This window comes from Emydura macquarii, unplaced genomic scaffold, assembly GCF_026122565.2.
Source record: "Emydura macquarii macquarii isolate MOO-44397 ecotype Brisbane River unplaced genomic scaffold, CSIRO-AGI_Emac_v2 contig_554, whole genome shotgun sequence".
Taxonomy (NCBI): domain Eukaryota; kingdom Metazoa; phylum Chordata; order Testudines; family Chelidae; genus Emydura; species Emydura macquarii.
The window spans coordinates 7,961,494-7,976,436 of NW_027130691.1; the positions used below are offsets into that span (position 1 = coordinate 7,961,494).

General features: G+C 45.2%; 1 protein-coding gene across 30 annotated transcripts in view; it reads right to left on the bottom strand.

Moving 5' to 3' along the window:
* NCOR2 (nuclear receptor corepressor 2) overlaps window positions 1-14,943 on the bottom strand; it is a 373,900-nt gene that overhangs the window by 147,706 nt on the left and 211,251 nt on the right. For all 30 annotated transcript variants that reach the window (XR_010918232.1, XM_067539730.1, XM_067539728.1 and 27 more), the window contains one exon: window positions 2,055-2,121. Coding sequence is in view for 29 of the 30 variants with exons in the window: in XM_067539730.1 (XP_067395831.1) it covers window positions 2,055-2,121 (67 nt within the window). In the remaining variant the exon portion in view is untranslated. The remainder of the gene's footprint in view (window positions 1-2,054; window positions 2,122-14,943) is intronic.

The following is a 14,943-nucleotide window of genomic DNA, read 5'->3' on the forward strand; positions in this document are numbered from 1 at the left end:
GATGACACAGTTCAGTCAGCAGCGAAAGAGACCAGATTAAAACCAATGTCTGAGTGGAGAACAATTATTTATCCCTTTGCCAGTCCCCTGAGCCATCCAATCCCATGGTTGCATCAGGCAAATGCAATCAGTACCTAATGTACAGAACTACGTACACATCATGTTATTTGGCTAATGATGATGTATTAAAATGTGCCTGTGTATGAGTGAGTGATGGATGAACAAAAATATTCGAGTATAGACAGGGACTTTTCATTTCTTTTTTAAATAGTGCCTGCTGTATGAAATTGGCAGCTAAATAGCTAAATATGCCCATTTTGCAAAGAGAATCAGCAAATGCATTCACTTTGCAAATTCAGCAACAGTATACTGCCTATTCTACAAAATAGGCAATATGCTTCCCCCTAAATTGAAAAATCCCCTTTCAAAGGCTGGGTGGCAGAAATTTACCGATTCTTCACCACAGGCAATTTTTCTGCAAGTCACACTTTGGATCTCATGCTGCTAGAGTCTCATGAAACTACCCCCTCCACCTTCGCACTACTTACAACAGAGCACCCTATTGGAGATGCAGTGCAGTAGAGGGTATCACATATCAGAAGCAACCCCACTTAGTTCCTCTGTGCTTCCAACAAAACCACATGCTGCTTTGCAAATGTCTATTTTGAGGAAGAGAATATTGATGTTCTTCTCTCAAATGCAAAAACCATCAGTTATTCCAGGCAGTGTATTTGGGGAAGGAGGGTTACGAAGAAAAAGGCCAAATCACTAAGAGGTGAATTCCACATGAGCGGTGCACCTCTCCCTTTGGAATGCACGTCTAGAAAAGAAAAAGCACATGCCCTTATTCACGGACAGTAACAGGCATGCTCTGATCACCGGCTCCGATGCATCTCCACAAACAGCTGCTTTTACAGTCACATTCTTTCACACCACTTCCCTAATGTGGAGTATTCAGAATTTCCCCAGCAGATCTCCAAGCCAGAGATTCCATGCTAACCCTTCAATAGAAGGCGCTAAATCTGACATTTCAGGCTTCCCCACAGAGGACAGCTCAATGTGGTCAATATCCAAGTCTGCTTTTCTAAATTTTCGGATGTGAAAGTCCCCTGCAACATAGAGCTCTTATGTGAAAAATGTACTTGCTTCACCTGAGAGACTCATAATCCTTTAGATTATTAAAGCTAAGATTTTTCACAATCTGATTTGCATTTCCCAATCTGGACTGTTTGTTTACTTTTGGTATTTCACCTAGTTTGAACAAGGATAACAGACTGGTCAGTTTCACTTGTGTTTCTAGGTTTCACTTTCCAGTGACCATGGACCAGCACAATGGAGGAGTTGGGTTACTTTCCAGAGGCAATGTTATTTCTCTATTTCCCCCACTTATTTTAAATAAAATCTGAAGTTTAAGTTTATAACCATGTGACCAGTCTCTTCAAAATCACATGTAAAACCCGCCTCTTTTCATTTATGTAACAGAGAGTAACTTCCATGAAAAGTATTCAGAGATCACTCTTAGACAGCTTTTCCTGAAACAGAATTGGATGGGGTTGTGTCTTGTTTTGTATTAAACCCCCGATTCCTAAAACATAATTCTGTGGTCAATTGGAAAGAGTGAGATTAATCTTGAAACAATCTGTCTGCAGTGCAGGCCGTTTAAGTTTCACTCTTCTTTCAGGGACCGATTGGTTACCTGGAGTAGCAATGTATTCCACTAATAGTCCCACTGAAATCAATGGAGGACTCTGCTCTGAACAAACCAATATGCTATTCGCGTTTACCGTGAATGGGGACACTCACGGAGTAAGGCACTACCGGGTTGTGGAATCAGGGCCTGGGTTATTTGTATGCAAGTTACTTTTAAAATGGAGACTGCTACAGCGCATAACACAGAGGGTCCTACAAGAAGGAAAAAAGAAAGCAACTGGTAACATGCTAAGTTGTCTATGCTGGGATCCCTCCATTGTGTTTTCTATATACAAGAGCTAAACACCGACTCTCCTTTGGATTTGCTATGCACATATAAAAGATGACTTAGGAACTTCACTTACCCACTGTTTACGAGCATGATTTCTCCTCTTAAAGTACAAAATTAACTTCTTCCGCATTGCCTGGTTTCTAAAGCAGAGAAAAGGGGGAAAAACATAACAGTCTGTTATAATGCAAAGTCCTGCCCATCCCTTCTGTTTTCAACACCATGCGGTTATGAGAGCAATTTCTACCTTAACTTTGAAAGGAAATCAAGTTCAGAGCGGTGGACGTGGCACCTACAACAACTCTGCATATATGGACCTTCCAGTCACTTTGGAGCAAGAGTGAGCCATTCCCAGCAGGTTCTGCTACGCAGGTCAAAGACTTTCTGAATGCTCTTTTGATAAGCTGCCCTGTTTGCCTTGCAGTATGCACTTCACCTCGGGTTAGTCCTGTCACCACAGTGCCTGACCCTACACACGTGTAACTTTACTCACTGCTGTGTTTCCAGGATCAGGACCAAAGATTCTAACTAACTCCATAAACTCCATAAATGCTCTTCAAGCACAATCCTGCAAACATCTGCTACTAAGCTTGTCGCTCGCTACCTGACACAGGTGCCAAGTGATCTACGTTATGTCAATAGCACTGTTCACAGCTAGAAGCATGAGCCAGGACAGTGCCTGTTTGGAGGATCAGGCCCTTCATTTACCAAGTGATGCATGGAAGACAGCAACGTAATGGTAACAGTGTATTAGTGCCTGCAATATTTTACTGCCCCGTCTCCACTTCACCCCAGTCCTGCCTCAAAGCATTAACTCCACAGTATCCCTGTGGTCTAATTAAATGTTAGATGTAGTTTACAGTTGGAAAAACAGACAGAGGTGAGAGAGGGGAAGAAATGTGGCAGCACTCAAGGGAAGCTATGCTACAATTACAGGGCAATCAGATATTTTTGCTAACATGATCAGAAATGAAGAACAAATATTCATTCAAATCGCCGAGTTAGGCTTCAGAGTCAATGTCCCATTGGGACTGCATCAGGCAGCTGACACCTCTCTTAGGTCCCAGCTCAGGATGAAACTTAAGCATGTGTCTAACTTTCCACATGTGAGTAACCCATTTATTTCAAGGGTTAAAGCTAGGCATGTGCCTACACACCTGGCTGAACCAGGGCCTTAGACTTGTGGTTACTGTTGGCTGCAGACTCAGAGACAGGCCTGCAACCTCCTTCACATCGGAAAAGTTTTCTTTGTGATCATGAGTGCTCTAGGCTTGATTTGCTTCCTCTGGAAAGCTTCAGTTCTGCAGAGACAGAGGGGGCTGCCGGAGAAGTGCTGGTGTAATTACAGCTCAATGCAATCGCTCCACACACAGAGATAAAGTGACTTTCCTAAGACCCTACAGCAAGCCAGTGGCAGAGCCAGGATTAGGCTCCTGAAGAGTGCCTTGTTTCCAGCTCAGAACTCAAACCAACAGGACCATGCTGCCTCTCCACTTACCCCTCGAAGAGAACTTTAGGACAGCTATCTTCCCTGCTCAGGAAAGTCGGAGCTGTCTGGAACGTATACATAACTAGCCAGCACACACAGAGGGTGGATCTTCTACCTGCAAGATCCAAATTACTGGAAGTGGCAGGACTGAAGCGGTGGTTTCAAAGGACTCCTGGATGCAAGGAAATCTCCCACCCCTTTTACTCCCTTGGAGCCCTGTCCTGCAAAGAGCAGGCAAATCAACTGAGTGAGCTCAGCATCTTCTTGCAGGAGACACCGGCCATTGTACAGGATCAGGATCTATGAAGGATAAAGTAACCCAGATGGATAAAACCAATCCATGCTTTCACAGATCCTTTTTTTAGAAGTCCAAAACACAGTGTAGAAAAGAAGTCCCTACCCCAACGACATAGACCTAAGAGGCTCATGTAAGCCTCTGAAATGTGGATGAACCCAAGCGCTGAACTTTTTCAAACAAACATTCTCATTGCCAGCATTTATGGCCATAGACTCAGACTCGCACCTGGGCTTTGTTCTTTGCCAAGTGTGTCTGCAGAGAAGCCTTTTACCCCAGTTAAGGCAGAGCTGCACAGTGTGTAATTACTATCGGGATCTTAAGAGTTGCGTGTGCGCACACGAAGTTATCAAAATGAATACACGCAGTAGTCTCAGTCTGGCTCTCTCCCCCCCACTTCCCTTGGCTGAAAGACAAACAAAAGAGAAGAGAAGAGTGGATGGACTTCATTTTAAAAAGGGATCCACGGCCATTCAGGGCCCCAGGACACACAGGGTGCCCTTTCGCCCTGCTCCACAATAACTGGGCATAATGTGGACCTCCAGCAGGAGCTACATTACAAACACTGGATCCTTCTAAGTAGCTGTTCTCCAAAACCAAGGGCGCACCCCAAGTGCTAGCCAGCTAGATATGGGTACAGAGGGATATAAAAGAGGAGGTCAGCTTTATACGAAGAGCGTATATAGTGTTGGATTTACTTTCCGGAGAAGAAGGGCTGTTAACTGCACTCTCCCCCCTCCAACAGCGCTCATGGTCTGAACAAGGCACTTTCTACCCTTCCCTGTTCAATCACCCGAGTTTCCTTTGGCTGCTTCCCAATTCCTCTCCTGGCATCTCTAGATTTTCTCCCTCAACTGTAGGCTCTTTGCGACAGGGACTGTTTTAAAAACTGCCTGCAAAATGCTACCCAAATAATGGGATGTGGGTCATCCTCTTCTTCCCAGCAACGTGTTAATTACCACGCTTATCCTGTTGGTCTCTGCTTTGATCATCAAGCAGCCTGCACACAACTCTGACGTGATTCATGGTCCGAGTAATAATGTAATATTCTGTCTTCTCCTCTTATTTAGTTACCGGGGGTGTCAAATGAATGCTAGATCCCTGAGCACTGGTTAAGCCGTACATCTTCATTCTCTCTGACTTTACCTCGAACGCTTTGATGTAAAAATAGAATTTGATTTCCAAGGTAGCACTTGCAAGTGGCATCTGCAACCTCCTCATTCAAATAGGAAATAGCAGCTAACTGCCTGAATTAGATTCAAAACATCCCAGCTAGAGCCTTTCGAAAGCAAAACAGCTCAGCCTGAAACCACCACGCATGTCCAATTCTGGGCAACGATAACTTTAATAGAACTAATATAGATGCCAAATATCAACATAAGGCTTGTGTGTCCCTGCAGACCACAGCTGCCAGGATCTAGAATAATTTTTTAAGCAAGGGCCTGCATATCAAACTCTGTCCCTTTTTTATTAGTAGTTTATATACAGATATACACACAGACACCGTGTGGACCACAGAAGGAAAAAAAGATCTATGTAAGAAAAACTGCTTTTGGGGGTGGGAGGGCTCATTTTTTTTTTGACTGTATGTTTGCAGGGAACCCACTGTTACGCCAATCTGCATTACAATGATCAGAATCCATCCCATTAGACCTATTTAACCAACATCACTGCCAGAGGCTTTTCTCCCCTGGATCGCACAATACCGTAGTGCTTCGTTTGAATTTCTATAGCACGTTCCATCAAAGGATCTCAAAGCATTTTGCAGCTAATTGTTGAATTAAACTTCACCACCCACCTATGAGAAAGATGAAGTAGTCTCTCCCCGCTTTTAAAGATGGGGAAACTGAGGCATGGAGGTGAAATGACTTTGCCCACTGTCGGGCAGAGAGTCACTGAAAGAGCCAGAAACCAGGTTATCCACGAGACCACGTTTCCTCTCCAGAATACTGCAGCTCGGATGGGTTAAGTCTAAATGCAGCCAGATCCAACATAATTTCAAGGCTCCCGAGATATCAGGCTTTCCAGGCAGCCGTGTTCCTTCACTGCTCCACCCCCTACCCCCTTGAGCCTTCTCTCCTAAGTCCTCTGAAGAAATTCTTGGCTTCTCACTGGCCCTGCTCAGCCAGATCCACTCAGAACACTGGAATTAACCCCAATTGCACCATGTGCTTGCTTCTCTATATTGCAGTGTAAGGCAGTGCCAGAGCGTCAGACATTTTAGTATCTGAAAGGGCACCCTCACGGGACTTTTGTGTGAACAAGCTTTGATGGGAACCACAGCCCCAAAGACACATTCCCATTAAGCTATTGCCACTGGAAGTAAAAAATTATCTGTTGCCAACTCTCGCGATTTTATCGCAATTCTCGGGATATTCACTGCATTTTGTCAAGCCCCAGCTCTTGGAGTCAGGTGATTGTGAGTACCGCAGCTTTAATTAAAGAGGAAAAAAAAAAAAGGTCTATTTTTGCATGACCTGGTTGTAGAGAAAAGGTTGAAAATGTGAACCCTACAGGAGTCAAACGCTAGAAGGTAGATAAATAAAAAGACCCCAATGGTTATGACTGTGTAAAATCTAGGATTGAAGAGCGACTGACATGATTTTTGAATGGTTGGGATTGACAATGCTGAATCTCTCCTCTGCAGGAGAAATGAAACAGACTAGAAACAAAAGAAAGGGTTGCCAAGTGTCTGGTTTTGAAAACCGGGGTCCTGGCAGTGTCTGGTCAGTATATCTGACACCAAAAGTGTCCGGTTACCGTGGGTGGCCAGGTCATCAACCCGTGCCAGCCCCTGCTCAGCCGAGACTGCCTCCTACCTGCATCTCGCAGGCAGGCAAGACTGAATCAGGCTGCAGCTCCTGGCCCAGCCTCTGAGCAGAAGGAACCCAGCTGGAGGGCGGGGAAGGGAGGTGGACAGGATCCAGGGAGTGGGGGCAGGGCCTCGAGGGAAGAGGTGGGGCGGGAAGAGGGGCGGGTTTTCAGAAATTAGAAAGTTGGCAACCCTACAAAAAAAAGTTTCAAGCAGTATAAACAGCAGACAAAGCAATTGGGGGCTTGACTCACCAGTCCAGTATCATGCAGCACCACTGGACTAAATCAACAGCGCCACGCTGACATAAACCTGGAGTAAACACAGGGGTGAACAGGCTCTATTTCAGGTTTCCTCTCTGCGGGACCCGAATCCTCCTCCAGTGGGGAAGTCAATGGGCGTTCCAACTGCATCACTGATGGCAGGATTGGGCCCGCTGGTGTCCAGTTAAAGGTAAGCATGGAAATCAGTTTCAACAGAAGAGTATCTGGTGAAACTTTGCCTCACACCTGTGAAGCCTGAAGGCCAAAGGAGGAATTCTGCAGCTCTCTGCTATTTATACACCCTCAACAAGGGAGATGCTGCACTCAAAGAGATTCGAAAGGGCTGGGGGAGGAGGGCGACCCTCCTTAAGCTTCTCACCCTCCACTTCTGGCCCAGACATTGGAGCTAATCAATACTCCTCCTTCACAAGGCAAACCAGACAGCTCCGGCTATCTCCAAGAGCAATGCAGGAGTTCTGAAGCTGCTCTTGCTGCTGGAGCTGTCTTGAAACTCATGAGCAGACAGGAAAGTAAATGGGGAAACTTAAGAGGCTCTTATGCAGCTGGAGGAAGTGTCTTGAGTTTTTGCATTCCGTCTGACCTTGAGAATACTAATATAGGCAAAGACTTAATAGCTCTGCAGCTGGAAAGCTCAGAAATGTCTTGAAAGCAAGCATATGATCATCATTATCAGGGCTGAAATAATGAGCTAACGGAAGGGTTTTTTTTTGTTTTTTTTTAAAGGTACTCAATGTTTTTGCTGCTTTACCTTTCCTGTGTCAGATCAAGCCTTCAAAGGTTAATATCATCTTGGTAAATATAAATATGCTTCACACTTGATCTTGCTCCATATACTCTCTTACTTAGAACCCATTTGTAGAGAGGTTAATTCAGGGCACACGTCTTAGGAGCACATGTTTTGCTCCCAGGGCAAATCAAACAGAGCGGCAAAATTCCTACCGCACAGCCAGAGAAGGTAAAGGCTGCCCTCTACGACTGCCGGGAGAGGCACGCAATACTTGCGGCAGCACCTTTAGGAAGATCGCTGTCGCAATACACCATCAATCCTTCAGATGAACTAGGTCTTCGGTTCCTGGGGTCTTAAAGATCTGGAGAATTCAAGTGATTGAAAAATAAACAGACGGATGGAAATACTCTTGATGCAGTTAATTTTGAAAGCGATGCTACAGACTGATCACAGTGAATCATGCCAAAAGCTTGATTTGGATTCAGAGATGCAGATGTGCTGGAAAGAGATCCTTTCGTGATTGGCACAGGGGTTAGCTCAGTTAGTTCACTACTCAATCTCCACTAAAAAGCAGGTTGATTATGAAGCAAGGTAATGAGGTGCCCGACATCTCTAGAAATGCAGACATCTCCAAAGTCTGCTTCAGAACCAGCAGAAAAGGAGGGAAATCAGGGCAAGGGGTGCAATCAGCAGCAATGCCACACGCTCAGTCTCGGAGGCACTGAGTGCCTAAAACACAGCTGACGGCCACCCTTGGGTTTATGATATGGAAACAGAGCCCAGAGACTCCTGATTTGAGATATGCCAGAGCCCAAGCCTGTTATTCATCTCAAAGCACTCTGCGAACCCCTGGGGGTTTGGGGTTTTACTGCTGGGGAACTCAAACAAGAATTTCTTTCCGTTCGGCTCTTGTGAAGGACAGGAGCCCAAGCAAACACTACGCAGGTGTGCAATGCTGCATTTTACATGGCTGTTTTTAGATGCGAAAGCCAGGCACAGCTCGCTGTGTCAGAAAGCACGGGCGTCCCTCTTCTAGGCTGGCTGAATTGCGTGGGACTTCCTACTTGATGGGAGATACTGGTATTGACGTCCTGGTCTGAAATCAGATACTGCCCAGCCTGCTGCCAAGCAGATTGCACCAAGATTTGCACAAAACCAAGCAGTGAAAGTGCAGAGGGTCTGTAACAGCCTCAGCCCACCTGCGCCTGCTTGCTAGGAGGGATGGGAGGAGGGAACAGATGTTAAATCAATACAAACGCACAGTTTTAACTATGAATGAGGTCGGGGCAGGAACCATCACCTATAAAAAAAAAAAAAGCAGGAATCAAAACATCCCATATGTAATTTAAGGACCAGTTCTGCAACCTTCTCTCATGAGTAATCCTTACTCACCCATATAGCCCCATTGATTTCAATGTGATTACTTTTATGCATGAGTAAGTGTTCCAGAACTGGTCCCATAACCACTAAGTACTATAGTTAAAAACAAAAACAAACAAAACACACTCCAGCTCTGTAGACAAACCAAGGGCAGGAAAGAAACTCAGTTAAAGTGGATGCTTTCACCCTAACTTGCTTGGCATGTGGTGTGTTCGTTTTTGGCTTTCACAATGGAGCCAATGGAGGAGAGAACCCAAAAGCCTAACTTTTGAGTTATCTGAACTGAGCCTACATGAATTACATTCCTCCCCCCCTCAAAAAAACAAAACAAAAACCACCTTGGAACAGGAATTGCAGAGATACACAGGTCTGGTGTACTGTATATATCTGGCCAAACCTGCCTGCACAGAAGTTTGAGCGAGCACAAGAGACAAAGGAATTTTGTTTGATCAAAACTAATCTCAGGTGTTGAATCACACAGGAACCGTTTTCACCAAATAGTCGGTATAAACAGAAGTAGGGCTCACGCCTGCCCAGATGTACAGGAATGCGATTGAATTAGCTGCCGGCAGCCCAGTTAAACAGCGGCATTTGTTGTACCAACAAGAGACAAAGGCAGAAGCCTGATGATGACTTGAGTTGAACAAACCAGTGTTACCTGTGAGCCTGGGGTCTTCAATCACTGAAATCCACACAGCAAGCCGGAGATGCTCCAAGATCAAAACAGCAGCCAAGGAAAAGGGAATAGCTTGTACATAAAGAAATTGCTGGCTTGTTTCCTCCTGACTTGTAAGTGTTTCTGCTGCTGTCCCAGTTCCTTTTGGCACCCAGTCACATCAGATGCAGTGTTTGCATGACACCGGTACATTGTGTTGCTACCACACTGCAGCTCATAGCGTGTTTAGACGGCAGAGTGTGGAAACAGGCTATCCTTAAACCTAAAAAGCTGCAAGTGACACTTGACTAAAGGTATCCTGGAGAGGACAGACGGGGCATGTAGCATCCCACTCATCCATTTCCTTGTTCCTGCTCGGAGATGTATTGCAGCAAGTAACCATATTGCCAGGCAGGCATAGCCCTGTTTACCCATGGTCAGGTCACATCCCTTAATTGCAACCAAGTGGGGGAGCAACACTCCATGTACATTCAGGAACCCTTTGACGGGGAGGAGAAAAGGTTACATTATCGAGAGCTTAAGCTTTTCTCTGTTAATTTATCCCAGGGCATTTGGGCCTTGGGACCCACTAAATTAATGGTGTTATTACCACCACTAATGACCAAATAAAAAGGGAGCCTGACATGATGGAGGGTAAGTCTCGGCGGAGTTGCTGTAATGCATTCCACACGCTACAAGCACTGCTTGTGCTCAGTAACGCTGGCTAAGGGAGAGATACCGTAAGTGGGTTGCCAATCACATCACCATCCTTGCAGATACAAAGTGCACTTGGCTGCAGCAGTCCCAAATTATCAGAGCTTTTATCCGTAAACAGCAGAAAAAGGCTTGAACCACTAATGCCCTTGGAAGCTTATACACTGCATTTGGCCTGAGTGTGCGCCGCTGTGATGAGGGAACGCCGTAGCAGACACACAGGTATTGTGGGTGCCAGGGATCTTGGAGGGTATTGAGTGAAACTCGCTGCACACGGCACTATGTCTATTCCCCAGCCTGTTGTCCAAGCCTTTTTTTAATGTTTCCATTGAACATGCTTGTACAACTTCCTTTGCCAGCTGTGCTCTCCATGACCAGTGTTCTTAATGTCAAATCTGGAGATTAATTTATGTCCTTTTTGCACCTTTCAGCTGGAGAAAAAAAAAATCGGACACGTGCAACGCCCACTGGAGTTCTTCAGCAGCAGCCTTTCCAGCCATAAAAGGCACGCAAGTGTTTCCCCGCTTTATCTTCTCCGGAAGCCAGCGCTGTTTGTTTCAGTGGTGGCCGGTTCAAGGAATTCCACACAGAGTAAGTGCCAGGCTTGGCAGGAACAACAAGCTGTGGGCTGGAATGTGATTCTCCATCATTTAATGATTCCTCATAAACTAATACTTCTGCACTAGCATAAGCACGTGGGAAAGAAAAGAGATGAAAACCCTTGAATGGCGTGAAGGGAAGCCTCTTAGGTGAACTTCTGATGAGGCAAATGTCTGCAACTGCTACCAGAAAGACCCGAAAGGGAACAAGCTGGCATGGCAGAGCCTGAAAATGCATTTGTGTTACATGTCAGGGGTTTGCTATGATGGTAGACATAAATTGATACTGCCCAATAAGAAAAAAAAATAAAGGACCCAAATTTCCAAAATTGGCGCGCGATTTTGGCACACCAGTTGAGACCAGAGTTATAAAAGGACGTTGCTCAGCTATGGCCCCAGCTGGGCACCTAAAAACACAGCACCAAATCATTCATCCCTTTTAAAAGTTTGAGCCTCCAGGCCCTGTACTGAGTTCTTAACCATGCAGGAACAATGATTTCTGATAAAACCCATCAGCCATGCTTAGCAAAACGAGCCCATCGCAGTTAACACAATACACAACTCTGTTGGGGTTGCACCTAGAGGTGTGAGAAACCCAAATCATGCAACAGTTTTGCCCCCATTTCAGGTGCAATTGCAAACTCTGAACTCGGTCCAAGATCTCCAACACATCTGCAAGTGTTTCAAGAGAACACTGGCCCAGTTTTGAACAAGCTCTGATTTCACCAAAGCCATACAAACCAAAGGACTGAAATGTCAAGTAAACTGAGCCTGAAAAAAAAGGCTTGCATGAAACTCTGAACAGAAAATACAGCCCGGCACAGCTCTAGTGTGGCTTTCCAATTTCAGCTTCCTGGGCTTTTTGGGGCTGGGAGGTGGCTGATATTTTGCTCCAAATTATGGAAGCCCTTATGCAAACAATGACAAACTTGGTAGTTCAGGGGAAAAGCCCTGGAGGGCTGCTTTTCACAGCTGAGCGGATGGGAGTCTACTGCAGTAAAGATAAAGATTCCCCAGGAGAATACTGTCTCCCAGCAGACAGCAGAGAATTGATTCTGCTGGTGTGGACATCTTGTAGTTCTTCCAGACACTTAGTAGAATGAAGATTAAATCCTTTGGTGCTAGGAGTCAGGTCAAACAGGGTCTGAAGAAATTCAACGTTCCCACTGACAACTGGGACAGCCCTGCCCCCAACCGCTCAGCCTGGAGAAGCCAGGTTAAGGCTGGTGCAGTCATTGCGGGGAGTCATTAGGGAGCCCAGGCTGAGGCCCGTAGGGGAGCCAGGAAGCAGATATGCTCCAACCTCCATCTGGCGAGCGGACCTGTAGCCCCCATGGGAAGGCCGGCCGCTCGCACATCGGCTCTTCTCCCACACTCCTGCCATGCACCATTGACTGACGGACTTTGTCGTGTTTCCTTTCATCTGGCAAGATGTTGGGTGGCCATATACAGGAGTCAGAGAATACTGCGAAGTGCTATAAAGGGAACAAACTCCTGTGCGGCAACCGTTTGAAATCAGGAGCACAGCTAAAATAAAAAGAATCACAAGAGAGGAGATGGCATGTGATTGTGCAGAATTAGGTTTCCATTGTGTTTGCTGCCTTGTTCCAGCAATGTCTGAAGCAAGGAAGGAGACGATTGTTCTGCAGCCGATTTTATATGGAGTCGCTCTAATTTCTGGGGTTTCTTTCCCCCAAGCCTCGATTCAGGACCTTTTAAAAGGCCTTCAGATAATCTTCAGGCCAACATGAAGTTGTGAAGAAGCCTGTCAACACTGTGTCATAAAGTTGAGCTGTCCATGTTGTTTGTTTTACAATGATGAAATAATAGCTAGTGCCTGTTTGGTACAGAGTCAGTGGGAAAAGCCTCTGCAGCATTACACATGATCTCATTAAAATGTGGGCAATTTTAATTTGTATTGCTCTCTTACTTCTCCTTTCCTGTTGACGGAGCGGCAAGTATTTTCCTTTAACAAAGCAGATATTTAGCATCTGGGAGGACATTCCCCCCAGCAGATTGTAAACAATTCTAAGGTAGGTAAAAAGTCTAAGGCATAAACTGCTTGACAGCGCCTTAGATTACACGCAGCAGATGTAGCATGCAAAATTAACTGTTCCCAATCAAAGTCTGCATACATAGATGAACCAAAATGGACCCAAACAGAAGGGGAACAGAACGCAAGGCAGTTAAATAAGACTTAAAAGCTTTTGAAATGGCAAACAATGGAATGAATTGGGGCATGAAATTAGTGTTAACTGTACAAAGGAAAAGACACAGCACCAAACTCCAGGAAAATAAAAGCCACTGGTAACATTTTAAGGAGGGTATAAATTCTCGCTAGAACGATTGAGTCCACTTTATTAACGTAAGTGAATCACCCTGTCGCCATTCATAGAACATTGCTTTAGAGACGCGCAAAGGGGCGGTGGGAGGGGGAGAGAGGAATACTGCTTTTTGTTTTACCCCTCTGCAAACCCATTGGTTTCCGTGGAGTAGGAGGAACGTAACTGCCAACACAACTTGTCCCGGGGCAAATTAAAAGTATAAATTAAAAAACATCTGCATATTAAGAGAAAAATGTGCTAGACTGTCCTTGTGAGGCCAGGCATGAAACTCGCAATACACACGTTACACATGGGGTCATTTTGTATTTCACAGTGTAGAAGTAGGTTACAGTGAAGTCCTGTTGATAGCTCAGGAGAATGGCCATCCCAGATTATTTCCCGGCACTGTGAGAGGCCAGCTGGTTATGGTGTATCTCTGCTTAAAGTGAAGTTATTCACAGGAATACATAACCTGTTGTACTTCAGCCTAAAGGAATCTGACATACATTTGTAATGATACCTTCCGACTCTATTGTGTCCTTCATCCTGAAGATCTTCTGGGAGGATCACATCACCTCCCACATATTCAGCCACCTCTGGGTTGGAAAGTGGCAGCTGTTACTCATTAGCAAAACACAATAATTTGAAGGTGAGTGGGGCGGGGGGGAAGAAGAAGGTGGTCTCCAACTGAAACCGCAAGAAAACTGTAGCTAGGACATGAACATCCAAGATGAAATTGGTCAAGACTCTGCGGCTTAACACCTGTTCCTCCTGCAGATATTGTCATGGGATCATTAGTACCACAGGTGGTTTGGGGCTTTGGTTTTAGATCTCATTTCCAGTAGCGTTGTGCCCCTTAACTCCCGCCTTGGGCATAGAAACGGGGGAAGAATGCGACCTGCCAATTTCCCTGCACATTTAACGACAGGTAACAAAGCAAATACAAAAACCGTGACACTCTAGAAGACAAGACTTTTCAGATGGGACCACTGTCAAGAAGAGTGCATTTGGAACAGAGATGGCTTGAGGGCCTTACACTGACCTAGATCCAGGAGTGTGTTCGTTGGCATAGATAACCGAGGCAAATGGCTAATTGTGTGGTTTCTGAGATAGGTCAGAACGGAGGGATTGACGTTTTTAATTTAAAATGTTAAGGTTTACTTTCCAGATTTTTGAAGAACAAATCACTATGAACATAAACTCCAAACCTATCTGCCTGCCTTGAGGTCTCCTTTTGATTATTGCAACTCTATAAGCTGGGGGGGGGGGGGGGGAGGGGGCAGGACAATCAAACCTAAAGTAAAAAATGCTCATTAAAGTACACCAAAAACATTAACAGTAAAACCCGCACACTGCTACCTGGAAATATATTACCCACTATGGCTGTAAGTAACCTCTAAGATGACTAGGAACGAAAGATGAGACAACACCCTTTTCTCCACTGTTCAGTGTGTGTTTACCTCTGTGTTTCTGACAACACTTTGTATTTAATCATCAGTTTCATGGTTTCCCTGTACAGGCAGCTAGTTAGTTTCCCCTGTCTGTGTAGGTCTTTCACAAAGTAAGAGGGGAGAGAAAATCATTTAAATACTAGGAAAATGGGATTGTAAAACCACAGAAAATGCCGGGGGACTCAGGGACAGGTGTAATATCTGGAATTACTTTTAACCCATTCTTTTCACAACT